This window comes from Rhipicephalus sanguineus, unplaced genomic scaffold (assembly GCF_013339695.2).
Source record: "Rhipicephalus sanguineus isolate Rsan-2018 unplaced genomic scaffold, BIME_Rsan_1.4 Seq453, whole genome shotgun sequence".
Lineage (NCBI taxonomy): Eukaryota > Metazoa > Arthropoda > Arachnida > Ixodida > Ixodidae > Rhipicephalus > Rhipicephalus sanguineus.
The window spans coordinates 139,466-165,448 of record NW_023615285.1 but is presented as its reverse complement, the minus strand read 5'-3'; the positions used below and the strand labels follow the sequence as shown (position 1 = coordinate 165,448).

The 25,983-nt window shown below is 46.0% G+C and overlaps 1 protein-coding gene across 1 annotated transcript in view; it reads right to left on the bottom strand.

The window, feature by feature from the left end:
- Positions 1–25,983, bottom strand: part of LOC119377392 (protein crumbs-like) — a gene marked incomplete at its 3' end in the record, with an annotated part of 119,367 nt that overhangs the window by 6,994 nt on the left and 86,390 nt on the right. The window contains exons 12-13 of the mRNA XM_049411584.1: positions 17,693–17,818; positions 3,405–3,561 (exon numbers count right to left, since the gene is read on the bottom strand). Of these exons, the coding sequence (XP_049267541.1) occupies positions 3,405–3,561; positions 17,693–17,818 (283 nt within the window). The remainder of the gene's footprint in view (positions 1–3,404; positions 3,562–17,692; positions 17,819–25,983) is intronic.

Here is a 25,983-nt window from a genome sequence, read left to right as displayed (position 1 = left end):
CGTGGAAAGTTCACAACAAATCTGAAGAATTTGCGGCAAAAGGATCAATTACAACAAGCGTATTTAGCCAGCGTTGAAGGTACTGACCCCACAAGTTGATGCCAGATTCCCTTCTCCGTCACTACGGTTCTAAAAGGGCATTCGACCTTATGGCCTTGGCTGCAAAGAAAACGGACAACTTATCCATCTTTGTCTTTCATACCTCCTTGGCTAGCTTGTCCAGATTTGCCTCACTGAGGAATTTGGCCTTCGTCTTAAGTTTAGCGGGTTTTAGGGTTACAGCTTTGAAATTCTTCGTAACCGCGTGCATGGCTATTTCTGAGAAGAGTTCGCACGTGAGGACAATAAACCCGCCTTATTTATCAGCTTGCAGTAAGCTCAGATTATGCTCACGAAAATAGCTGACAACAGAGTGTATTGCACGTTCGTCGTTTCTACATGGTCTCTCACCGAAATGCAGAAGGCGGACCACACCCTCAGAAATGCAGTGTTCCTTTTTCTCTGAGAGTGCCTTGTTGGCAATCTGATGGACCGTTGAAAGAAGCCGTGAAGGGGGCACGGATGTTCCAGGCTGAACTTCGGTCCCTTTTCTAGAAGCGTACCTAGTACCCAGAAAAAGCTTCTACGATTTGACTCGTCACGCTATAAAATCGTGACGCGCCATAGCCCCTTATGCATCAACAGTGCCCGGAACAGAAGCTGCCATCCCTTGATGGAGCAAAGTTTTCAAGCAGATAAACATCTGGAGGCGGCTGGCTTCCCTAAACAGTTCTCAAGGTAGTAACAGACAAAACTAAAAAAGCTGAAACAGGCAACTAAAGCAGAACGAGTTAGCAGTGCTAACAAAACTGCTCATGACGACTGTAGAGAGAGAAGTGATGCCGTATATTCACAAGGTCTCACATAACGTAGAAAGGTTGCCACACAGCATGGTGTTCGTGTTGTGTTTTTGGCACCGTGTAAGCTATCAGTCTCTGTGGCAGGATTGATGGGCAAACCCAGGAGTGCTATCTGTACCAGTCATAAATCTTGTTTTACTTCGTGCATCGCAAATGTTATTTATCGTATACCACTGTCGTGTGGTTGCGTGTATATTGGACAAACGGGACGATGCATTATTCTGCTTAAAAGAACATGAAGCGTCTATCAGGGTCAGGAGAGGAGCAAATCTGCCTGCTCATTGCCGGGTGTGCGGCTGTTCTCCTGATCTGAAAGGCATGTCAATCATTGGTAAGGGAACCACGCAATACAAACGTGAAGTGATTGAAGCGTATCAAATGGAAACATTGTTAAAAAAATGCATTAGTATACCTTCGCTATCACTATCAAAGAAAGAGATTCATTATTTAAAAATGTGGTTACTGATGTCATTCTCTCTTTTTGTGAATCACACGCGTTTTATACGACGCATGCGTACTTGGCTTTCCTGGGAACGTTATGTGTGATGGTGTCATTAAACCTGTTGCTAGTTCCAGCGAGTCTGTCGTCTTCTCTTCTCGTGTATGCGTCCGAAAGCTGTTTTTTTTTTTCGTTTCTTCAAGCATGCATCAACAGGCCCAGCAACAGATTCTCCAGTGAAAGTGACTTTAAAAAGTGTCTGGCATGCGATAGACCTGAACAGCTGCCATCACTGGATGAGCAAAGCTATCAAGACAAAAAAAAGCAAAGTGGTCTGGCAATAGATGACCACTTCACTTTTTTTTGTCTTCCTCGGTCAGCATGCGATTGTTGGTGCGCATGGTTTGGTTAGTTTGGTCATTTTGTTTGGTCAGGCAATCGGCTTCGTTTGCGACTGTTAGTGACAATAAAACGCAAATGTTCAGCAAGAAGCAACAAAGGCAGCAGATATTTTTATGCATGGACAATAAAAAGTTTGAATTAACCGAATGTGTGCAATGAGGCAGTTGAATGATGAGATTGAAAACATAGCGGGCCAACCAAAAATTTAAGATTTTTTAAAATTAACTAAAAGTTTGAATTATCAAGAGTCTGCTGCACACTTTCGTAGGGCAAACTTGGCAAGTAAAATGCACGACCTTGAACAAGATGAAATTTCTTTAAAATGATGTTTCAGCAGCCCCTTGGGAGGATCATTGCTTGCAATGAAAGCGATGGCAAAAACACACAGTTAAGAATGATTTGTCCCATGCAGCAGGTGTCGTGCACCCTTGACAGGAGAATTTCCCCCCATCTAAAACAACACTCAGAATACTGGTACGTTCAATGGTTGCCTGCTAACTACGATTTTCAAGCATTAAGTTACTGCTTGCCGAAGACAATAAATAATCTCAAAGTTTCTTACGAAAATTTCTTACATTTCTATTTTGAGTATGCTTTGTGAAATATGTTCTAGTAATAATTCTGTTTTTTGTAAAACAGATTTTCGTAAAACAGCATGTGTATCGTTCAATGACATTGTCGTTGAAATGTATTTCCCTTCTGCTGTCTTGCTGCCATAGTGAACCTGGAGATGTGAGGATAGTGAAGCTCTTTCTAATGCAGCTTTTTTTTCCCGTCCGAACCACTTAGTGCAAAAATGCGCATATATGGTAAATAAAGTGAAACTCAAACTCTTGTTAAGCGTGTGCACAGCAAACTGAATAATCAAATATTCTATGTGTAAAGACGCTACATAAACTTTGCAAGAAGGTTCCACCTTGTTTCCCCAACTTTGAGATGTCACTTTTCCCATTAGCACCATAACTGTAGGAGACATTCCAGATGGTGGATACTCCCCCTTAACCTTGAAGCCAACTGCCCAGCAAAAAGTGCAGGAGAGTTTGGTTTGGGGTGCCTCAATTTCACCTTAATGAATGTTTCTTCCAGATAAATAAATATTTGCTCAATAAAGCTCATTTTTATTATAGACCAGCTATCACAGATGAGTCTTCATTGTCCTCGTTAAATCTGATGGTGGCCACACTTTTTGTGCCAGCTTGCTCTTTGTTAGTACACAACTTAAGGAGTCCGGAGAGGCCCTGCCCAGACGACCGAAGCGCGGCAACCGATCGCCTCCGCGGCTAAAGAAATTGCCTCGCTCGCACAGTCAGCAATGCTCTCTGAAGGCGAGGTCACCAGCCATCCAGCTCATGACATCATTCTGGAGTGCACGCCCATTGGTAGGAATGCCTGGGTAAATGACGTGAAAGCTATGCACATCTAAAAAAAAAAAACAATGACTGACATTTAAAAAGCGGTTCCCGACCTATGAACATCGATGGATGGAGTGGTATTTGCTGTCGGTAGGGCAATGGAAAGCGTTTCCTTCTAATAGCACCTAATTCTTTGCATTGCATCAGAATGTGAAGCACGGCTTGTGTGTATCTGAGGAGGAAATGCCACAGACTTCTAAAGGTGTCTATAGATGCTGGCACTGTAATAGTGCTCAAATAAGCACAGCTCACCCGAGTACCCCGGCAGACACTGGCAGTGGAAGCGGCCTCCCAAGAGGGTGTGGCAGGTACCATGCAGACAGGGATTGGCTCCACGGCAGGGATCATGCTGTCGGTCACACCGCTTTCCTGTCCAGCCCCTTTCACACTTGCAGACAAAGTCGTTCACCTGAAAGTAGGTACTTGCGTGTAGAGCACATTATGAGGCGGTAACAACCTCATTATGTGGTGGCAGCAACCTTCACTACAGCCACCATTCTCCATTCAACATTGCGTACCTGCAATAAATCTGCTGACATACAGATTGCTGATGTTATTCAGAAAAGTGCAAACATATTCAATTTTGAAACACAGATTAAACATCTTTGGCTGTATCCTTGCATTTTACTGCCTATGCATCGACGGGAAGTCTGCTTCGTTTTGTTGAGAGGAGAACATTCAACACTGACAGGATGGCTGGTACATAAAGTGCTGTCATGTGTATGTGTTTTTCAATGGCACAACTATTCAAATCATTTCCGATACAATATTTGTTTTAATAACATATACTACATATGTAATAACATACAGTGGAAGCCCGATTATATGACTTTCAGGGGATCACGCAAAATCGCCATACAATCCAGGCGTCGTATAATCGAAAAACTAAGAATATAGGCAGTAATGGTCATTGTTGCAAGCTTCAACCATCGCATGTGGCAAAAACCACCTACAACAGCGCCCCAGCCCTCTGGTAGCTAGACAGCAGCTAGTTCCAATTCCCGCAACTGTCGCTCTGTTAACGTGGACGGGCTTAACAACTGCCATTCAACACGTGCAATGACGCGAAATCTAGTTAAAGTTATCGCGTACTAGAAAGTGAGCTCGAAATTATCTGCCATGTTATCTGCTCACAACTGTCATTCCAGCCAGAAAACAAAACTACCGCACCGGAAGTGCGCAGTACGGTGAGCACTGCAATGTGACAAAAACGAATGCGCTCCGGCTGGCTCTGGCTAGCTATGGCAGTCCGCAAGTAAAAAAATTGAAGAGGCACTGTGGTGGCAGTGCAGAGGAACTCGGTTCCTCGGTTTCTCGCGCCTTTTTGCATCCGGCCTCAGTGTGCTCGCGTGCCAGCCTGCGTGGTCTTGGGGCTTTTTTTTTTTGATGACCTATTTTGTTTAATGGCGCAAGGGCCATTTATCGGCCAAAGAGCGCCAGGACATGATATCGTATGTGAACAATGGTTGTGTTAAGTGGCTGTATAAGGGCTTAAAATTCTGTGCACTAATGGTGCGTAAAACATATCATGAGAGCGGCATGAAATGTGTGTATTGGTAATGAATGGCAAGGCGTGACAATAAGGTGACATGGTATGAGCACAAATGCCTCGTGAATGCCCTTGAGGTCCAAGGACGCGAAAGCAGGTACTTTCTTAAGAGCTACTAACCACAGCAGCAGCCTCTGTTAGGAGGCTGTGCTACGGAATGCCGGATAAATGATGTGAAAGCTTTGCATGTCTTTTAAAAAAAATGACTGATGTTTAAAAAGTGGTTCCTGACCTATGAACATCGACGGATGGCACAGGTTGGCAAAAAATGTGGAGCTCACTCAGACTCACTCATAAAATGTATTTTGCCCTTGGCTAACTCGGACTCAGGCTCACCAAAATGTTCCTTACCCAAACTCACTCGGACACAGATTCAATTAATTTTTTTTCAACCGGACTCACTCGGACTCAAGATTACCAATATATTGTCACAGGGTCATGACGTCGACAAAGGCAGCAGTCGGCGTGTCTGAGATGAAACTTTTATTTGGCCGAACTTGTGGCCGGGAGGCGGGAAACGGAAAGTCAAACAACAGCAATACACACCGTATCGTACACTGATAGCGGCGAACAGAGCGTCAGCCGTCGATAAAACTGATCATGGCTGGGACGCGCAGTCTTTTATACATCATGCATTGAACTAGAATTTCTAGCCTTATCACTGGTGGTTGCGCAAGCTCTGGAATAATCTTGACTATTCGTGTCATGTGCGCAATCTTGACAAAATGATCTACTACAATCTGGAATGTTCCCAGGTATTCTGGCACGGCCCGCACAAGACAGCGATCACACGTGCAATGGACCAGTTACACAAACATAGCAAAAGAAGCGCGCCTGGCAATACTGCTCACTTGGGCTCACTCAAACTCCGACTCTGAGCTGATCTGAGTCTGAGTGAGCCTGAGTGAGTCGACTCATGAGTCCATTATCGTATAACTTTTTCGACCATGGCGTCAATGCCCTTTAACATCAGTATCTCACATAATTGATGCTGTACTTGGCGCGTTTTGATCTGTACCTTCAATTACGAGTTATGAATGGTCACAATCCAGTAAGGACATTTTCATTGAAAGAGATTAGTCACACCACATTTTTATCAAGAACTTTCCATGAAGAACTTTTGCTGAAGGGAGGTCAAATCCCTCGCACACCCCCCTCTGTAAATCAGGCCTCTCTGATCAATAAATATTGAGATGGTGGTAGGAATGTTAGTGTATTCAAGTATGTGTGAGTAGACGTGAGTAAAACGTGAGATGACATAAGGCTGTTAGTAATGCTGAAGTTGTGTAGATAGGACCATGAGTCGGCAAAGAATGTGGAGCTCACTCAGACTCACTCATGAAATATATTTTGCTCTTAGGGTTCACTCGGACTCATACTCACCAAAGCTTTCCTCATCCTGACTCACTCGGACTCAGATACACGACAATATTGCTCACCCGAACTCGCTCAGACTCGGATTCATGAAAATATTACTTCACCTGATTCACTCAGACTCAGACTCACGGTCAATCTGAGTCTAAGTGAGTCTGAGTGAGTCGACTCATGAGCGAGTTTGCCAACCTATGACAGATGGAGTGGTATTTGCTGTCGGTAGGGCAATGGAAAGTGTTTTTTCTAATAGCATCTAATGCTTTGCATTGCATCAGAATGTGAAGCACGGTGAGTTGTTCACCACACCTTTCCCACATGGGTGGATCATTACGAGACAAAAGGTATGAATGTGTGCCGTGTCCTATCCTTAACCTTTTGTTGGTTTGCCTATATTTTGACATGGTGATATAAAAACCGGCTGTGGTATGTTGATATAAACTACAAAGAAATAGTATAAACAAATTTCATCAAAATTAAGCCAGTAGTTTACTGAAAAAAAGTGGGACATATATGTCCCACTGACTCATGAGAGTTTTTCAAAAAGTGGGAAAACACTGTCCCACTGTCTCACGAAGGCACCATCTCACGATTGCATCAACGAGTATTTGGTACGAAACGGCCAAGCAAGTGGCACATAGTATCAATTCTCAAGCTGTGCTGAAAAAAGTTGTGAGGACCTCGTCTCCAGCAGCAGAACACCACTTGCACCTGTGCCTCTTGTGAGCCTTCATAGTGCTGTGGTCTGTTCCTGTAAACCTTACTTCACCGCATGCACCGACCATTCTTTTCTCAATTTGCCTGTCCTGGCTTTGGCTGTCAAAATTGTCGAGTATGGCTGTTATCCCTGAATATGTGCCTACTTTTCAGGAGGTATATATGATATCAAGCATTGCATTGCAAACTTAGCATTGATATCAAACTTAGCATTGCACTAAATGCAACGGGTGACGTGGGACGTATGTGTCCCACTGTTGCACAAACGGTTAATCTGCTAAGTGTGACTTCTGTGCGGCTTGACTTCGATACTGGTGGCCAACTTCCAAGACATGGTTTTATAACATATAGTTTATTGTGTTTCACGGTCCCATAGCTGCTGCCAGTAATCCCCGAGTGTTTTCCTCAGCAGGGGTTTCAGGTCCATTACAGGGACAGCTATGGATTAATCGGTGGTGCTTTGAAGGGCAGATGCAGCCAGCTGGTCCACTAACACATTTCCTTCAATCTTGCGGTGCCCTGGCACCCAGCGCACCACCACATGCTGTTTAAATACGTAAATTGTGCACACTAGTGAGTAGAGCAAGACTATGACGGGATTTTTGTGCAGTTTGAGAGTCTTCAAAGCTTTCACGACGCTTAGGGAATCCGTGTATGTAACTACACGGTGTAATTTAAATTATTTAATGTGTTTAACAGCAGCAAGTATCACAAAGGCCTCCGCTGTGAAAATGCTCTTGTTGGGGTAGAGAACACCAGTATCTGGAAAGGATGGACCGACTGCGGCAGACGACATACCATCGTCAGACTTTGAAGCATCTGTAAAAAATGCGGGGCAAGAATATTTCTGCTGTAGTTCGAGGAAGTAGTACATGTGGATATGTGTAACTGGTGCGAGCTTCGTAACTTCCATGACAGATACATCACAGCCTATAAGCTGCCGCTGCCATGGTGGCAACTGTACAGCGGCAGCCATCACACGGTGCTCAAAGAGTGGAACTCCCATTTCCTCGGCAAGACATCATACGCGCAGTGAGTAGGACTCAGTCAATGCAGGATGGCTGCGAAAGATATGAGAACTAGACAGACAATTTATAAAACAGTATGGGGGATGTTCGCTGTTAGCATTGACTTTCAAAAATATACGGAGGAAATGTAGGCTCTGCAAATGAAGGGACGACTCATTTGATTCCACATAAAAGCTTTCTACGGTGCTCGTCCTAAAAGCACCCGTAGAAAGTCCAATGCCTAGATGGTGGACAGGGCCAAGCATATTTAAAGCGGTTGGTGTCGCTGACTGATATACTATGGCCCCATAATCTAGGCGTGCGCGTTTGACGCACTTGTACAAATTTATGACACTTTTTGTCACTGCCCCGTGTAGTGCGTTACAACACCTTTAAAACATTCATTGTTTTCATGCACTTGTCCTTAAAGAACTGGTGACAGAAAATTTGTGAACCTGTGTTTTTTGCTCTTAATGTCTACTGACTCGATAATAGCGACGAGACTCATTTGCCCCAGCGCGAGACGAATGTTTAATTATATGCTCGGATGTTACGACCGGAGGCAGTTTCGATTTCGAAGAGCACTCGGTGGCCCTGTGACGTAGTCGGCCTACTCGATCAGGTGACCGCGAGAGCCAGTGACGTCACTGACCAGCTTCTGGCATGTTGTCAGCGCTGCTGTTTCGTCTGCTGTGTTGAGGAGGTGTTGAGAGTTGCGAGTGCTTGCTTCCTCGATTGTCAAACTACGTTGCTTATCTAGTGCGGCGGTGGACGAAAGAGCTGAGAGGAGTGTAAAAAAAGGTAAGAAAAGCTCGATTCACTTTGCGAATCTCGCCGGTAGCTATGATTTTGTTCTTGTCGTCGTCATCCAACTGAGGCAACGTTTTCCGCCAGGTTTGGAGTAGCCGCAGCATTAGACATGCCGAAACATTTTCGCTCCGATCATTCGCAAAGTAGCAGGAGGAGAAGTGACGAAGGAAGCAGTGAAATCACAGCATTGGCACTCTGTAACAGTGTTTATGCGTAACATGCAAGTGGCGTGATGTACGCTTTACCGACCCATATTTATATCGGGCAACGCCGCATTCTCAAGGCATACCAATCCCACGTACGCACGTCGGGGCCGAAGCAGTTATCTGTCCACCACGCTATATGATCCCGGCACCAGAGAGCTTTAGTGCATCTGTAGACTTCCTAACATTTGCGGGTACCTGGTTACCGGAGCTCTTGACGGCTGCAGCAGTAGCAGCAACTGGGAGCCCGTAGTGACACCTTGTGGCGTTTTGTCCAACTACAATGATTTTTTTTCTATTTTTCTGTCGCGTTGCTGTTCTTGTCGGGAAAAAAGCAGTGAGAATACTGTGAGTTGTTAATTGTCTCACTGCTAATGCTTTACACAGAATCAGTACGAAGGTAAGTCGCTGCGATGTTATACAGTCGATCCCGGATATATCGAACTCGGATATATCGAATTATTGGCTATATCGAACAGTTGAGAAATCCCCTTGAATTTCCCATGCTAAAGTATGGGGTTGGTGTGCACGTATATCGAACTCCCGCACAGCAAAACATCCGCTCTATCGAACGCTGCGCAGCACCGAAGCCCAGAAAGTGCATTTTTCCTAACAAATATTGATCATTTGTCGGCCTCGTTCTAACAAGTTCCGATCCCTCGTCGCGCGCAGGTGACGAAAAGGCGGTGTTATTCCATTGCGTTGATCTAGCTTGTTGCGCAGCGCCTGTCAGTGCACCGGTCTTTTGATGCGCGATTCACAGGTTTTAACGCACGGGTACAGTGTTTTTCAAAGGGGCTGATTGCCGGGGGCACCAAAATGAGAATGCGAAGTGACTCGGCAGCCTCGTTGTAATGTTTGCATTCCCCTCCTTGTTTGTTCGCGCACGATAACATGCGGGCCTGAAAAGCATGGCCTTCGAGATGTGCAGCCTTGTGACGTATTTCTAGTTTTCGGTTTTAAAACGCACATCTCGGAGGCTACGCTTTTTTTTTCGCACTCTTGCCAAAGCAAAGGCTGCCTTCTACAAAGCCACAAGTGCCATCGCTATCACCAACGTGTCGACGGTGGAGAAGTGTTTTATGCAGCGTTGTTTTAGCATGTGGACTTGATTACTTCTCGCTTCGTTCTTGATAAATCGTCATTCGGGAATCGATCAAATATTGCCCCGCTCGTAGCGACAAAAATGATGACCAGTGCTTGGAGCGACGTCAAGTAAAGCACCGTCGTGCTTCCTTGCGGGCCTTGGTGCCAGCTGGTGACTTTGGGTGTGTCATGACCACTGACTACGGCGTACGGTGTGTCAGTGAAATTTGCCACTTATTAGCGTTTCCGGAAATACATGTTTCGGATACACGCTTCCGGGTGCCATATCGAACGGGAGCACAGCGAGCGACTTCATCGGTGCAGATAACGACGTAGCTGCAGGCCGACTGCAGGCCGCTGTCCTGCAGTCGTTGGAACACTTGTCGCAATGCCGACATATCGTGCTTCTTTTCCGCGACAATAATGTCATCTAGGTAGACTTTCACTCCTGGCAGAACTCGGAGGACTGATTCCATGCGCCTTTGGAACAGAGCTGGGGCTGAAGCGATTCCAAAAGCGAGGCGATTGTAACAGTAGAGTCCCTTATTCGTGTTCGGCACTGCGATCCTTTTAGCTTCGGCGTCTAGAGGAAGCTGGTTGTATGCGTTATGTAGGTCCAACGTACTAAAGACTTCACCTCCAGCAAGCGCTGCGAAGATATCGTCAACTTTTGGCAGAGGATACTGTTCCAAGTAAGTAGCCGGATTCACCGTTAACTTGAAGTCCCCGCAGAGTCTTATGTCACCGTTCTTTTTCGCCACGGGGACTACCGGCGTTGCCCATTCAGAGACGCTGATCTGGGAAAGCACTCCTTCTTCCACCAGGCGATCAATCTCTGCTGAGACTTGGGCACGCATTGCATAAGGCACGGTCCGTGCTTTGCAAAAACGAGGCCGAGCGCCTTCCTTGATGTGTAGCTTAGCGGGAGGCCCTTCACAGCAACCCAGTTTGTTGTCAAACAGCTGCGAAAATTCGTCAAGTAGGGCTTTCAACTGCGCATTCTGTTGAACAAAGTTTACACACGCGGTGCTGTTGGCGTCCAAAAGAGACACGCCGGCCTTGCAAAATTCCTCGATTGTACGCCGGCCGCAGAGAGTGGTCCTTGACAGCCCACCACCACTAACGTACTGGTCACGGTTACTGTCCCAGACTTCACGTCCATGGTTAACTTGCCAATGACGGGCAGGGGTCCAAGAAAGCATGATAGCCGCAGGGCAGTTTTTGCGAGAGCTGGCCACCGCCTTCTGTGTCTCTCGTATACACTCACTGGAATCACACTCACCGGCGAGCCCGTGTCGATTATCATGCTCAGTTTCCTGCCCTCCCCACGTCAAAACCTTCTCGAGAGGCCGCGACACGTCCCTGTCGGTCGCACTGTGTGCCACCAAGGCAAGCATAAATTCTTCGCTCTCACTTTCATCTTCTTCCATGACATATGCACCTGACGTCCGGGAACGACTCCTGCGGCATACCCTGGCCAGGTGACCTTTCCTCCCGCACATACGGCATTTGGTGTTTCGATGGCGGCACACGTTGGAATCATGCGGCCCGTCGCAACGTTCGCACAGTGGGAGACTGCTTTCCAGGTTGCTGCTCGGCGCCCGGGACTCACGTCGTCGTAGTCGCAGCAGGGTGACATGGTACCACTTCCGTTGCCCACGCCAGTCTCCTGCATGTCACGGACATCTTCCTGTGCCTTCTCGGAAGCCCTGGCGAAGTCCTCGGCTTCTTTCAAGGTCAGCGTAGCTCGCGTTAACAAAGAACGCCGTGCGTCGTCGTCCTGGATACCGCAAACGATGCTATCTCGTAACATACGGTCCATCATACTACCGAAGTTGCAGCTTTCGGCTAGCCTCCTGAGTTCCGCGATGAAATCTCGCACACTCTCGCCTTCCTTTTGCTTCCGCATGAAAAACGCATAACTGGCTGCAATTTCATTAGCTTGCGGGTTGTACTGATCTTCCAAACATTCCACAACCTGGTCGTAGCTTAAGGTGTTCACCGGGGTGCTTGGATTACGTCCTTGTAATATCCGTACAATGCTGTCGCTCAGCGAAGAAATCAGCAAGGCGCGGCACTTCCTGGGATCCGTTATTTCATGTCCCTCGAAGAAGGCTTCAAGACGTATGCGGTACGTACCCCAGCTTCCCGCTGCTCCATCGAAAGCTGGTGGGCGAGATCCCATGTCTTCTGGTCGTTCGCCTTCAGCCGAAGATTATACCGGAGCAATATCCCATCTTCGTCGCCACTGAAGTAATGTAGCTGACACAGGCCAGAACCACAAGTCAAACAAGGTTTGCTTGCTTGCTTGATCCTCTTCTACTGGCTCAAACAAGGTTTATTAGGTTTATTCCAAAGACCTGCGATCGTCGTCTTCCTCAGTCTACTCAGACCTATGTGCACGCGCCGTGCATATGCGCTCAGCCGCAGTTCCGCAATTGGCGCGATACAGCAGTGGTGCCTCCAGCACAAAGATGCGTGGACTTCCGACCCCAGAGGGACGCGCGCATCTGGGCATCGACCTCGACATGACGCTCCGCAGTAACTCGCATCGGCTGACAAGAGCGCTGGATTTTTTCCGCCTCTTCTTCACGGCGGAGGTATGCTTTTCAAGTATGCGTGGGCCCACATACTTGAAAAGCCGACATACAGTGAGAAAGACGGATCGTGGAAGGAGGTGACGCCAGAGGAGATGGTGAAGTTTATTGGACTCCCGATGTACATGGAGATATTAGAACTTCCGCGTCTATATTTGTACTGGAGTACGACTAAATTGCTTTCGGGACTTCTTCCGCCAAAAGTCATGGCAAGGCAGCGTTTTACCGCGCTCCTGGCCACGCTGCATGTTTCGGATCCCGAAACGAACGGCGAACGAACTGTTTTGGTGCCTGGCACACTGATCTCCCTGAGTGAACAATTTATAGCTCGAGAAGTTCGTGAGCTAAAACTTTCGTTTTTTCACTCCTACTCCACTACGCTGTTTTAAATATTTTGCATCTCTCATAATTTTTCCATAATTTTTTACTCTGAAGATATAAGTCTATTATTATGACGTTTGTTGTGAACGTACTTAATTATTTGTGTTTGTCAATTTTTGTTATATATTTATATCTGCCATTTCTTTCGTCGAATGTACCTTTCAAACTCTACATTTAGTACTTGCATTTTGGCATGTAATATTGTGCTGTAAATTTTATTTCTTGAAAAAAAAAAATCTTGGCTAGGACCAACTCAGAACTTCACTATTTCGCTATGCATCAAGTAATTTTCTTTGTAACTCAAAGACAGCTTTATCGATTTTAGCCATTTCTCTAAACAATGTTGCCCTGTGATTAATAAACATTTGTATATTTCAGAATTTCTCAAAAAATGTTTTGTTGTAGATGTGGCTTCCTTCCTAAAAAATTTTTTGAAAAATTTCAATTTTTTTGTATAGGAATTTTCTTGGCCAAATAAGTTTTCTCTATTGTTTTAAGATAAACAGCACTCAAAAGTACGTTCATTTGTCTTTATTTTGATGTATTGCATGGCACTGTAAACCTAGTAGCAACGGCACAGAAAATTCCTAGTTGCAACATACAAAAATAGGCAAATTTCCCCGTGGTAAGGAAAGAGTTAAAAGCCCGGCTCGAATGGCCATGGCCTCTAGTGCGTTCGGAGTGGGAGATGCTGGCAGGCTACATTTCTGTCCTATATTATGGCTACCACCAAATGATGCGATAGTATCTTGGCGATCTTTCCGGAGAATAACATATTGACGAAGGAAGTTGCTGCGTGTCGAATTTAGATGTGCTTCTTGCACACACAGCACCTTTGGATTATTTAAAAGTTCTTGTACATTGTCTAGGTTATTCAGCATCCCCTGACATTCCATCGGATTTTGTGTTCATGTTGATGTGACTTTCTGCTGTGTGTCGCAAAAGATTGGCTTATTTTACAGGGTCTTCATTGGGCCCTGTAATTAGGGTTTTATCTAGGGTGTGCGAATATTCGAAATTTCGAATATTTTTCTAATACTGTTTGCTATTCGATTCGATTCGCACTGGAATTTTACTATTCGAACTATTCAAACTTCCCAAAGACAAATACAGTCAATGTCCTTGAAAGTGGCCCCTAGATTTTCAATATGCTTCACCTCATCACACCCCGGTATTGCGGCAAAGCTGCCTTTGAAGCGCTGCTATGGTTGCAAATGTACTAACTCAAAAAAACGCTGGTTCCAACATGGAATGAAGATTGGCAGAGGGGGGCTCAATTAACGCTGTTTTGGACATGAAATTTGGGCAGGAGGTCCGAAAAATCGGAAGCCGAGCTTTTTAGCATCCAAAGTTTCAGATGTTCTTATATCGACGTCTACGAGGCCGATTTGGAACTCCGGACTTGAAGGGAGCACACCCTTGTCCGCCACATCAGTTGGCCTTCCACAGAAGTTGAGAGAGGAGGAGAGGCTGAGGACATGGCATCGTCGCCTATCACGTGTAAAGTGTTGTCGGCAACACTTTGGTTGCCCCAAATCATGTACATAAATACATTCGGCCTCTACATTGCCTCATTCTTGATAAGACACTGTGAAACACCACCCTGCCAGCGCTTCATCACCTAGCGAAAAAAACCTTTCATGCTGCTATCTCATAATAATATGCTTAGGAATCCTCTCCAACTTTTTCTTCTGCAATTTCGCTTCGAAGTATTTGAAAAATATTCTAGAAATATTCGAGAAATTTCAAAAATATTCGATTCGATTCGCACTCACACTTCAATATTTGAATTCGCTTCGCACCCAGAATTTTGCTATTCGCACAGCTCTAGTTTCATCTTTCTTGGAGTGGTCGAGAGGCTCTCGCCACTCCTTTGGCACTGCCTACGCCTTTCCGCTTGGAGTTGTGTCCACTGCCTCGTGCAAGGCAACGAACAAACGCTCTGTCCCTTCTGGTTCCTGTCCTGTCCCTCCTTTCTTTGTCTCGTTGTAGTGTTTTTACCCGTAGTTCACTATGTACCAACACACCATTAACACTCTGTACCAGTTCGCTCTAGCGAGTGGTGTGCACAGTGTAGGCTTCAGCTTGAAAGACAAAGCCTTTGGTCCAAGCACCCCAGGTCGAAGGCACCTCCTTGACCTCCAAGGTGCAACGGTTTGCGAGAGGCCTCTGCACGGCCATGTGCAAGGAAGGCAGGGTAGCCTTCGCTGCTCCCACCGTGGGGGCCAATGGCGATAGCCTCGGCACGCGACGCATGGCTTTGGCAGCCGCCTGATGCCGTTTGTGGTGCTGCCCCCCATTGCACCACTTCAGCAAAAGATGTTTTCCCTGTAAAGTGTGGCGATACACGCTGTCTTGCCTCACGGAAACTGATGTTGTGCGTGACTTTGATGGTTAGAATTCTTTTTTCTTTCTTCTACGCAGCGCAGGACCTGGAATAAGCTGGGTGATCACCACCGCAGTTTGCGCAGTGTACTTCGGCCTTGCAGTCATCACCGGTGGAGTGTCCCGTGGTTTCCGCATTTGCACAGGTTAGCTGCCCTCGGCAACTCTGTGAAGCATGTCCGAACCGTTGACACTTGAAGCAGTATCACGGGTTTAGGATGTATGGTCTCACGCGTATGAAGTAGCAGGTTTCAATTTCATCTGGTAGTGTGCTTGAGGCGAATGTTAGGATTATATGCCGGGTTGAGAACTCTTTGTTTCATGTCGGATTTTTATGTGCTGGACTTGTACATTGTTCTGATCTTTCCAACCAGTAAGGAGTTCCTCATCCAACAGATCATTAGGTCGTCATCTGACATGACACCCTTGACTAGGTTCATCATTCGGTGAGCAGTGACGGTTATGGGCTTGTCCTCAAATACTACAAGGTTTGCTCATTTCTGATACAGAATCTTGTGCTTGACCTTTACCAGAAGGTCCCCACTGGCCATCTTGGTGGCCTTATAGCCAGTGGTCACAGCTAGGCACCTGGACACAAGGAATGGTGAAATGTTTCGAGCTTTCTAGTCTGGATTCTCACAATAGATAACGTGGTACCTGGGAAACGAGTCCTGCTTTTTTCAAAATGGACTGGGTGCTTGCATCGGTGCGCCACCTCTTAGGGGGCGATCAACGGAGAAGGGATTTGGTGATACCATGGAAAAAACGTGGTTCGTTCGGCAACGGCACCTACTGCCCACCACGGAGCCCAACAGGGGGACGTGGCAGAAGGTGTAACCAAATATGGTTTACCCTTGGTTGTACAGCCCACAAGGTTAACCCTTGGCCCAGGAAAACTAGAAGTAAATAGAAGAGAGGAGAGGACAGGAAAGATGAAAAGTGAGAGAGAAAGAGACAGGAAAAGGCGACCACCGATTTCCCCTGGATGGGTCAGGTGTCATCTACGTGAAGCCGGGGCCAAAGGGGTGTGTTGCCTCTGCCGGGGGGCCTTGAAGGTCCAATCACCCGCTTCGGCTCAACCCCCAGGATCCCCTTTTCCCCGGACAGGGCAATTCCACGCATGGCTAGGCGTGGAGGGGGTCGAAACCCCCCGTTGGCTCCAGTCCGTGGCGACGCCACTCACCAAACACCTGCTTGCACAGACGCCCCGGTGGGGAGGGCTTTTTTTTTTTTTCTCGAGACGGTCCCAGGGCGTCGTAGGAGGCGGGGTTGGCATAAAATTGAGTCGAATAATCGAGGTTTTTCAATACATTATTTCTATGGGGTTTTGCCGGGACCGTGCCAATTCGTCGTAATATGCGGGTCGTCGCATGACCGGGGGACGTATAATCGAAGTTCCACTGTATTTTCCTTATGTCCTTCCAATAATCACTCCAACATATATCGGCAAAAAAGAGGTGGATGCCACTAAGAGTGCATCTGACACAAGCATCCTCTTCTTACAGTCACCTACAATGGGTTGACCATAACGGAGCCTTATTGTGCTTTACTTGCTAGGAATTTTACTTAAAGGACAATGGTGTGTAGATTGTTTTATTTCTTTTGCGCAAAAAGATCACTTAGATCAAGCAGGGTAGTGGGCTAACAGATCTTCTATGATCCAACGATTCAAGTCACCCATGACAAGCAGGTAGCCCTACATTGCAGTGTCACTGACCTCGGAGGTCAAGCTCTGCCAGAGCCCTCTGCTTCCGACAAGTCGAGGTCTCTTTACAAATGGCAATGTACTTTCATAACAAGTACAGACATAGCAGCGTAAAACACAAGATCGCAGAGTCCTTCAGAAAATACAACGATAAAATTGCTCAAGTGCTCTAACTTTATGTTTAAATGCGACGAAAATGGGGAAAAAATAACCTCTCTCTCATCACCGTTTGACTACAATCATTTTACTTAAACATTCCATTGCTGCCCTCTTACATGCATATTATAAAGCTGTGCATCCTATCAGAACAACATTGCATAAAAGGGGTGATAATGGATACTAATTAGTAATTTCGGTTCCCCCTTAATTTGGTTAAAATGACTTTTGACTGTAATTGCACAAATAAGACATACAACATTCCAAACAGCCAACCTAATGAAGCCAAGGAAAGCATGGAGGCATTACGTATCTTTTTACTGTAGTCTCGTAATTATGACTAAATGTAGAAGCTTGCTGCCAAATGGGACCAAAGCCACGCGTCTACTGATGCTTTACCAGTCCACCTTACTGGGTATTTCTGCGTGTGCAATCCGGAGTGCACTCGTAGCCATGGCAGCAAACATTCTGTTTTGCCAGCTGGCAGGACGCAATCCTTTTCACGAGCTGGCCGATAACCCTCACACGCTACCTAAAGGGTCAACTGGGACAAGACTGCCCCATCAAACTGACCAAGCCAAGGCAGGTTCCTCCGTTAAGGCATGGGCTGCTGACGCACAGGTCATCCTTCAGCTCACACAGATCGCCCGAGTACCCTGGCAGACAGAGGCACACAGCCCCCCCTGGTCCGAGCGGCACCTGCATTCGCAAAGATTGAGAAAACATATTGCTAACGTGTGTTAAGAAGAGAAGTCCTTTACCGTTAATGAAACTAAACAGTGCGACTCCCTCTCCGATCGAGCCCCCTAATCTTCCCTGGTACAAATTTTTTCAAAGTAAAAATTTTGTTATTGTTAATTTCAGCATACTGAGAATATAGTATGTAGCTAGTTTTTCTAGACGCTGGGTTTTTCCTGCAACACAACAAGGTTCTTACAGAAACCACTCAACCATAACAGGTTAATGCAGTAGACTTCTGTTAATTTGACCTCTATGAAACTGACAGAACTAATTCAATTATCTGGCAGCACAAATTAAGGAAACTGCCTAAAAACATCCAAACACATTGCTGCTTTACTTATTAGATTATAACACACCCTATATATAACTCATAGCCAGCTTTACAACAACAAAAATGAAGCGTGCCTCCGGTTATAGTAATTGGACAATTAAAAAGCCAGTAGAGTTTACTGTCGCGAAACCTTGTGCACAATGTCAATCATTGCCACACTGAAGCACAGCTGAAGTTCTTTCTTTTTTTAAATCGGTGGGAAAGTACGCTCTCAGCAATCTTTGGCATAATTTCACTAGCTGTCTCGCCACTACAGGACAAGAAAAAGTGCTGGCCTTTCTGTTGTCGATGATGCAGGCATGCAAGCTATGCAACAATGTGCGTTCATTACTGATGTCCCTCTCTGCAAGATTAACAGGTCTTGACTTGACTTTAATGCTGAATGTGAGAACGAGGTGACAGAATATTTGGAAGCAAATAAGAATAGAAAGTGAATGGTGTAACCACGGTTGGTGCAGCTGCTAACACTCACCGAAAACTTATTTCCGCTGTTTCTACTGAAACTGAAGATATCCTGGTGTTTATTTGAAAAGTGCGAAAATGACTACCCACTAGGACAAATCAGCAGCACAGAAAGGAAGTCTCATAGGCCATCAAAGCCTAGGTCAGGATGAGTGAATCGCCACTTGCAGTCACAAAAGCTTGCCTACAGTGATTGCCTTGAGTTCCAATTATCATGGTGGACAGCTCATTATCACTATAGACCATAATATGTAGTCCTCTGTGTTTAAACCTTTCTTGAACAACTCTGGCCCAACTTCCATTATGCAATGCAGGACTCCGGAATGCAAAAAACACAGGTTTCATTTCCACTAGCTTATCACATAAAGCAGCTTTTCCTTTGAATAAGGTTTCCTTTTAAAACAGCATCTTCTGACTGCCAAGCTTTGCAGAAACTTGTTCTGCTTTCATCTTGCAACACAATGGCACTTCCTCAGACTGCACACTGCTGCCAACTGCTATCATTAGTCAACATGACCAATGATACAACACTGTGCAGTCAAGGTCACATGCATCAACGTGCTTATGCCATTGTGAGTATGAGCAACATCTGCACTAAAGGCAAGGACAACCACCACAAAATTTCATGCAGATAATCCCACACTAATTCATAAGACTTGTAATGCAGTCAAACCTCGAAATAACGAACATGGATAAAACAAATTATTGGATATAACAACATAATTACAGATTAATTTTCCGTATACTTCCTTTCATTGGAGCTCATATTCTGCTTCTGTAACAAAGTCAAAATGTGGCATCCGTTACGGTAAAGCAAATTTATGCTTGCAAGTACAGGGTGGATGGAAGGAAACTTGAACAGCGTGGCACGCTCATGCTCTGACCTTGCTGGCCATTGAAGGTCCCTGATTGTGTCGTGGATTACTGTAGTGGCTCTTCATTAGCATCCAGGCTACAACCACGCGAGAAGAAATGCAAACAGCAGAGCGCGTAGATGGCACACTGCTCGCATCTCTTTCCATCACGATAGTGCTTTACAGTATGTTGGCAACAAGTATGTCAAATACAGTGACCAACTAATTATTCAGGCCATGCAATTTCTGATACAGCACTGCCACCTATGGTATAACTGTCAGTGGAAAAATATCAACAAAATTTTGCATGCTGCACCATGTTTCAGACATGAACCAAAGGTGTGACAGGGCAACATGGTAGCTATGAACACAACTGCTGCCACGTTGCCTGGCAGAAGCACAACCAAATTATTCCAACAAACAATTATGCCAAGGAAATCGTACATTAATTATTAGTGTAGCAATTATTCTGTAAAATGAAAGGAATCAAGGTGGATGAAAAATCACCCTTTCCATCAATAGGACCTGAACCCACAACCTTCGAAGGTTTGTTTTGCAGAGACGTGATTGTATTTCTTTTTTTGCCGATATCCGAGTAGTATGCTTATAATGACTGCAGAAAATAAAGGTATTTTTGTGGCCAATGTGACTGTTCAATTGAGGTATGTTACGGCACATTAACAAGCTTTCTGTGCAAACTTTTTTTTTTCAATTTAAATTTGTTTTTCAGTGCTTCAGTATCTCCTCCGTGTCTGAAAACCAATTGGCTCCCGTATTAGGTGCAACTGAGAATGATATTTTACATCAGCAGATCTGCCTTCATTAATTGATAAACCAATCAAATGTTTGGTGTCTAATTTTAATAGGAACTTGCCATTTAGTACAGAGATATTTCTTCTGTAGCTTAAAACCGTCAAATAGCACTAATGCCTTGCAGCCCGTGAGTAAAAAAACAAATACAGAAGATTCTGTTGCGATGGTCTTACGTGGCTCCATTCTGGCAGGGATTGATATCACAGGGGTCACTGGTGAGGGCGAGCTCACAGTGATTTCCGCGGAAGCCATCTGGGCAGAAGCACTGGTAGGATGGCCGCCCTCCAGTCAGCAGTGATGTAGTCTGGATAGAGTCATAGCACGTGCCGCCGTGCAAACACGGGTTCGTAAGTGATGAGCAGTTGGACAGCCGCACGCACTGGCCCAAGGCAGGATCTGTGGACGGATTATTTTACATGTTTCACCAGACAGTTTTTGTGACAACAATACCCACTGTTTGGGTGAACTGGTTTACCTTAACAGTGTTCATAAAACAAGTCAACGACAAAGATGAAAGGAACACATACGACAGGATGCAAGGACAGAAAAAGGCAAGTGCAAAAAAAAAACGGGAAGTGTGTGTGTCGGGCTGGGAGGAGCTGGGCTGGCATGTCAAACAGTCAGAGGGATAAACATACATAAAAGAAAGAAAACAGGGGAGGAGTCTAGTGTACACAAGACCTCCGGCCCACTTGTTTCTTTTCTTTCTTTATGTTTCCCCCCCCCCCTTATCCACCCCATTTGACCACCAGCCCATGCCTTCTGTCCTTTTTTCTCCCCTCACTAGAACTGTGAATCTATTTCACAGCCCTTCCATTTTACATTGCTATGTTGGGCAGCTACCACAAAATTTAATTTCGTAGAAAACCACGACAATATTAAGACAAAAAAATTCCACTTAAATCATGAAGCTGTTGACGTGCCTTTGCTCTCATGGGAAATGATTACATATATAAACCAGTGTCCTCAATTAAAACATTGGGCCCCCACGAGCAGTCTAAATAATACAAAAACACTAGCATTATTGCTGGGACAAAGAAAAAAATAGGTGTCTGTTCGAGCTTGACATTGCTATGGCATTCCACTGCTGAGCACAAGGCCCAGGTTTCATTCCGGATGCAGAGGACACATTTGAATGGGACAGAATGCAAAAACATTGTTTAACACATTTTTGGTGCACATTAAAGAACCTCTGGTAGTCTAAATTACTACAGAGCCCTCCACTATGGCATTACTCGCAATTAGAGCTGTGCGAATAGCAAAATTTTTAGTGCGAAGTGAATTCGAATATTAAAATGTGAGGCGACTCGAATCGCACATTTTTTGAATAATTGTCGAATATTTTTTTTAATACATTGAAGCGAAATTACAGAAAAAAAGTTGCAGAGGATCCCTAAGCATATTCTTATGAGAAAGCAAGATGAGAGCGTTTCCAGGGATGTTACCGAGGGCTTCTGATTTGGAGCAATTTTTGGAGCAGGAAAATTTTCATTTTGCAACACTTTGGAGCAGCAAAAATTTCTATCTTGGATCACTGTGGAGCAGGTAATTTTGCATCTGGGAGCATTCTGGCGCAGCCAATTTCCCATCCTGGAGTACACTGCAGAATCAAGTTGCATTTACATTCAAGCACCTGAATAATTATTATGGAGCTCTTATGAAGATCGAGCTAGAAATATCTAGATTCACTGTAAATCTCGTGGAGAAAATCATCTCGGAAGCACTTCATATTTCACTCGATAATGCCAAAATTATGGCGTCATGCAGTTAAGCATTCTGGAATAACCTCTTCAGCGATTATTTCAGCGACATGAAGGCGAAAGCCATCTTCCCTTTTTTGTCTTCTCACTCGATGCATTGATCCTCCCTCGCCCCCCTCTGAATGGTTTCTGCACCTAACATGGTTATGCACCACCTCCAGGATCGGAGGCATTGCAAGCTTTCTGCACCTCACCTGCTTTTGCACTGCCTCCCTGATCGGCGCACCGATCACGGAGGCAGTGCAAAGCGACTATGTCATCTGATGACGTCATCACGTGACGTCACGGTGTACTACGTCATATATTACGATGGCTAGGCCTTCGATTGTTTATCAAACAGAGGGAAACGCCCCGCCAGTCGTTCGTAAGGAGCATGAAGGGATGCCAGGGGAGGGGGGCTGCGTCGCTCGAAGCATCAGGAGACGTACTGCTCATAAACTTACTGTGCTCTCAACGCTTACTTCGTGTTTAGAGAACTGGCAGCACGAAAACTGCTTCGGTTCCTGCAGCAGTCGTATTTCCTTAAACCATCGTTTTGTTGAGTTACAGAGATCGGATGCAAAAGAGTTAGCTGCTAGCCTCACTTCGTGTAATAATACAATTTGTTGGTATCGCATTCATCACTTTGCTCTTAAGCGAAACTGACTTTTTTTTTTTTACCGTCAGCTCCTGACCCTGGAAGGCGAGGGGCGGATGTGTAACATGGCGTAGCCGCTTCACAGTGGGCCTTCCGACGCTAGGGCCGTCAGCGGCGGGCCCGCTACTGACAGTTGCGCATATTAAAACCGAATTCGGCTGCTCCGACCAGGAGGCACGCTTTTAATAACGACATAACATTTAAAAAAAAATTGGGACCCTAGCACTCACAAGCTCGAACGAGCAGGGCCTCCTCCGGGGTACTTCCCGCAAGAACGATTACAAACTCGGGTGTGCTGGTGGAATGAATTACGAAAAAGCTCGTCTAGATGAAGAACCAAGAATTTGAGGAAAAGTGTCAATGCGTTCCCACCGCTCACGCGCTCTTCCATGGACGTGTAAGCACGGAAAATTCAATATTGTTCCATATATCTATTGCTAGTGATCCCAGATTTTATTCTGTGACGTCCAGCAACAGAAGTGAGACATTTTAGCGGCACGCGTGCAGTTATTATTGAATATTGCTTTAATTACGTGTCATACGACGCTTGAAACGAGCTACCAGCAGCGTTTCTAGAACAGACGATGTCCGCCAATGAATCACCACCACACTTTCTAGCTACCGAGTGTCCTAGATGTCACGAACCTCTGCAGAGAGTGCGTTTTGCCGTCGAGACGGCTTGCACAACAGAAGCTGCGTCGGCACCAGTGGCATTGTGGCTTACTCGAGACGCACGAGCAGCGCCATTTATTCAGTGGAATAAATGGTGCCTAAATAAATAAATTCTTGGTCTGCGGTTGTGACTTTGGCGGCTCCAAGATCAAGCTGCACATGTTTTGACGCGCCGGTGGTGCGATTGCCGGTGATAGACGGCCCCATACCCGAGACTCTGGCACAGTTTGGCGCAATTTTCATCGATATTATCAGGATGGTGCAGTAAATCCAATTTAGCGCACTTTGGCGCAGTTGGCGCAGGAGTGGAATCACTGCGTTTCTTTTGGAGGTTGGTCAAGCACTGGAGGGGTTGTGTTCCCTAGTTTTCTTATCAAGAATGAGGCAATGCAGAGGCCGAATTGTATTTACCATGATTTGGTGCAACCAATGTGGTGTCGCCAACACTTTACATGCGAAAACCTCTCCTCCTCCTCCAACTTCTGTGGAGGCCCAACTGATGTGGTGGACAAGGGCGACTCCCTTCGAGTCCAGAGTTCCTAATCTGCCCCATAGACGTCAATGTATAAGAACATCAGAAATTTTGGACTCTGAAACTCTTTTGCGTCCGATTTTTCGAACTTTCTGCCCAAATTTCAGGTCCGAAATGGCATTAATCAAAGCCCCCACATTTGCCATGTCTATCATCTCGGAGGTTCGAACCAGCACTTTCGTGAGTCAATCTGTTTGCGGCCTTAGCAGAGTTTGGAAGGCAGTTTTCCCGCATTGCCAGAGTGTGATAGGGTGATGCATATCGAACATCTGAAGGGTCATGGCGCAGTGCAGTGATGTCTTTACGGATAAACACCAGAAATGCATGGAGGCAAGATGGCCGCAAACGCACCCAACCCTTATGGTAAACATCTTCAGCTAACTGCTCAGTAGTGCATGTGGCCTAGCACAGTGGTATGCGTGTAACCCGAACGTGCCACGCCGTCGTTCATGCTGCCTCGTTGTGCGAGACCGCTAAGTGCGCTGCACAGACTTCACGAACGAGAGCAGCTCGCCAGCGCCGCGCCCGTATGCGATCGGGAACGGAGTGGCCATGTCATAACTAGGATTATCAGAACAAATGCTATCACGGTGTCAGCTTGGGTGGCGATGTGCTGCACACAGCTAGGAACGATCAGCTTCAAGCGGCAGCAAATGCTGTGTATCGGCGGCGATTCGGCGATGCGTGTGCACATCGTTCACGTGCGCACACCCATTGGGGAAAGCCGGACAAGTCGTCCACACTTCCGCCACATGTGTTCTGCATCGTTTCCAAACGCTCTATGCGAGGGAGCCGTAATCTATTCCGCGCTTGCTGGTATCAGCGGCGCCCATCACGAGACGCAAATTTGCAAGTGGCGGTTGGCACATAGTTGAGCGGGGTTTGCGGCAGGCAGTGCTGGGCAGTATCGAAGACATGTATCTTAGATGCTAGAGTTTTCGAATAGGGGCTCCAAAGGTTTGGGGCCCCAAAGCTCTTTGTGTGTGCTCACTTTGGGTCAATTCAGAAGCTAAGAGTTTTCGAATAGAGTCTGTGCGCTTTGAACACTCCCCCTGTTCTATGTCACTCTAGTCTGGGCCAAGAGCCGTCGCTTCAGTTGGTGCCGTCATGTTTGTTTGACGCAAAGTTTTTAGGGCAGGCTTTGGGGCTCCCTAAATTTGAGAAAGAGCGTACCCAAAACAAAACCCAAACGCTGTTTGGGTCTCGCGCATGCGCAGTGGCCTAGACGCTATTTCTTTGGGGCCAACGATCGGGGCCACTATTCGAAAGCTCCCTACTATCTTAGATACACTATGGGTATCTTGTATCTGTATCACGATACGTCTCGCAAAACGAGTATCTGTATTCCGATACATTTAACCCCTTGGGGTTTTCGTCGTACATGCACGGCCTGGCGTTTATTTTGAAAACGCGCACCTTTTTCGATCATTTCTCTTGCTTGGCCTTGCTGCCACACTTCGGGAATACGTGGAATTTTTTTTATGCGCCAATGTCTCCCTTGTACTTTTTTGCTTCCCAAAACGGCGCGCCGGCTATCGCTTGCCCATCCGAGCGCGTTCGCGGTGCAGGTGGTTTAAAGTGCATGCCTTTTTCGATCATTTTTCTTGCTTTGCATGTGCTTTGGGAATACGTGGAATTTTTTTCATGCCCGTGTCTCTCCGTAGCTTTTTTTTATGCTTCGCAAAACGGCGCAAACCGGCAATTGCTTGCGCAACCGAGCGCGCTCCACGGAGTGGTTGGTTGAAAACGCGCTTTCTTCGATCATTTCTCTTGCTTGGAATGTGCTACCACGCTTCACGAATACGTGGAATTTTTAATGCGCCGATGCACCTCCGTGCGTCGATGTCTCTCAGTCTTTTTCTTGCTTTCCAAAGCGGCGCGGTGGCTTTCAGTTTGCACATCAGAACGCGTGCATGCGTCCCGGATGGTTTTTGGTTTCGTCCTTCGGATGGTTGTCGCTTCTTGCACCCGCAAAGCTGATGGCTGTTTGGTTTCTTATCTCTCAAAGGGTAACCGCTTGTTACTCTCTCGTTTATTGCTTCCCGGGGCGCGATTACATCTG